The sequence below is a fragment of the Physeter macrocephalus genome, chromosome 11, assembly GCF_002837175.3.
Source record: "Physeter macrocephalus isolate SW-GA chromosome 11, ASM283717v5, whole genome shotgun sequence".
Lineage (NCBI taxonomy): Eukaryota > Metazoa > Chordata > Mammalia > Artiodactyla > Physeteridae > Physeter > Physeter macrocephalus.
In genome coordinates this window covers 181968846-181971294 of record NC_041224.1, presented here as the reverse complement: position 1 = coordinate 181971294, position 2449 = coordinate 181968846, and the positions used below count along the sequence as shown (strand labels likewise).

General features: G+C 59.7%; 1 protein-coding gene across 1 annotated transcript in view; it reads left to right on the top strand.

The window, feature by feature from the left end:
* GPR132 (G protein-coupled receptor 132) overlaps positions 1-2213 on the top strand; it is a 5529-nt gene extending 3316 nt beyond the window's left edge. Inside the window, exon 3 of the mRNA XM_024130955.1 lies at positions 1192-2213. Coding sequence (XP_023986723.1) covers positions 1192-2213 — 1022 coding nt within the window. The remainder of the gene's footprint in view (positions 1-1191) is intronic.
* Positions 2214-2449: the final 236 nt, after the last annotated feature.

The window sequence follows — 2449 nt, the reverse complement described above, 5'->3', positions numbered from 1 at the left end:
GCGCGTCCGGAGCCTGTGCTCCGCAAAGGGAGAGGCCGCAACAGAGGGAGGCCCGCGTACCACACACACAAAAGAAAAATGTCCAGGGTACTCCCGAAAAGATTAAAAATGGCTGAATAATCTCCAAACCAGTAAAGGGGGAAATAGACTAAAAACTAAACTCAATAAATCCAAAAGATGTATTGTTTGCTAGGGCTGCTGTAACAAAGGACCACAGACCAGGTGAGTTTTTTTCTTTACTTTATTTTTTGGCTGGTTGGGTCTTCATTGCTGCGTGTGGTATTTCTCTAGTTGCGGCGGGCGGGGGCTGCTCTTCGTTGTGGTGCGCGGGCTTCTCATTGCGGCGGCTTCTCTTGTTGCAGAGCACAGGCTCTAGGCGCACAGGCTTCAGTAGTTGTGGCACGCGGGCTCAGTAGTTGTGGCTAGCAGGCTCAGTAGTTGTGACACACGGGCTTAGTTGCTCCGTGGCATGTGGGATCTACCCGGACCAGGGCTCGAACCCGTGTCGCCTGCGTTGGCAGGCGGATTCTTAACCACTGCGCCGCCAGGGAAGCCCAGACCAGACGATTTAAATCACAGACATCTCTTCTGTTGTAGCCCTGGAGGCTGGAAGTCCGAGATGGAGGCGTGGGCGGGCTGCTTTCTTCCGAGGCCTCTCTCCTCGGCTTGGGATCGCCGTCTTCTCCCTGTCCTCACATCGGCTTTCGTTCACGCGTGTCCCTGGGTTTAAATGTCCCCTTTTTATAAGGACACAGTCATACTGGATTAGGACCCACCCTAAAGACCTCATTTTGACTTGATCACCTCTGTAGAGGCCCCATCTCCAAATCCAGTCACGTTTTGAGGTCCTGGGGGTTAGGACTCCACATATCTTTTTTTTGGGGGGGGGGGACACAATTCAACTCATAACAGAAGGCGAACAGAGAATAAACTCTCTTCAAGCCCACAAACGCCGCTTTGGAAAACGACTCAGTTAGTGACAAGGACCAGGTATTGCCGGCCTCGTATCCTCGAGGCCGTCGGCTGGGGGATGGGTGATTTAGGATCACTTTAGGAAACCATCTGGAAAACTTTAGCCCTGGCCCGTCCGGTCCGCGGCTGACAAGCGCCTTCTTGCCCCTTCTCGCGCTATCACGTCTGATCCAGGTGGCTCCCGGCGACCCCCGCCCTCACGCTGTCTCTGCCCCACAGGAAGCGCCACGCCGGCGGCCAGCCCTCTGCCGGGGGCCCTGTCGACTGGCGTAGCTCCCCAGAACTGCACGGTGCCCTTCAACGACAGCAGGGTGCTCCTGGTGACAGTGTACAGCACCGTGTGCCTGCTGGGCCTGCCAGCCAACTGCCTGACGGCCTGGCTGACGCTGCTGCGGGCGCGCCAGGGCCACGTGCTGGCCGTCTACCTCTTCTGCCTGGCGCTGTGCGAGCTGCTCTACATCGGCACCCTGCCGCTCTGGGTCGTCTACATCCAGAACGGGCACCGCTGGCTCCTGGGCCCGCGGGCCTGCAAGGTGACCGCCTACGTCTTCTTCTGCAACCTCTACATCAGCATCCTCTTCCTGTGCTGCATCTCCTGCGACCGCTTCCTGGCAGTGGTGTACGCGCTGGAGATGCGAGGCCGCCGCCACCAGAAGACCGCCGTCCTCGTCTCCGTGTCCGTCTTCGTTCTCGTGGGGCTCGTCCACTACCCGGTGTTTCAGATGGAGGACAAGGAAACCTGCTTTGACACACTGCCGATGGACCGCGAGATCGCCGGCTACTACTACACGCGCTTCGCCGTGGGCTTCGCCGTCCCTCTGTCTGTTATCGCCTTCACCAACCAGCGCATCTTCAGGAGTATCAAGCGGAGCAGCAGCTTGGGCGCCGCCCAGAAGGCCAAGGTGAAGCGCCTGGCCATCGCGGTCGTGGCCATCTTCCTGTCCTGCTTCGCCCCTTACCACCTGGTACTCCTGGTCAAAGCCATAGCCTTTTCCTACTACAAAGGAGACATGGGCCCCGTGTGCGCCTTCGAAATCAACCTGTACACGGTCTCCGTGGTGTTCCTGAGCCTGGCCACGGTGAACAGCGTGGCTGACCCCATCATATATGTGCTGGCCACAGAAGTTTCACGCCAGGAAGTGTCCAGAATCCACAAGGGGTGGAAAAAGTGGTCCATGAAGACGGACGTCGCCAAGCTCACGTATTTGAAGGGTGCGGAGGAGGCACGATCGCCCACGTAGCTCACCGACAGCTGCGCCTCCCCCAAGCCTGTCCACGCACCGGGGCCGCCGGCGGGCGCGTGGGTCTCGCCATGCGCCCGGGGGCCTGGCTGAGGAGTCCTGCCCAGCCCGGCCTGCCAGTCCGGGGCCACTCGCTCGCTTCCCGCGGAGCCTGCCCGCCGGCGTCCGCCGCGCTGGCTGTGCAGGCCCCTCTGGATGACACGCCACAGATTTCTCGTTCCTGGAGCTTCTGCCCC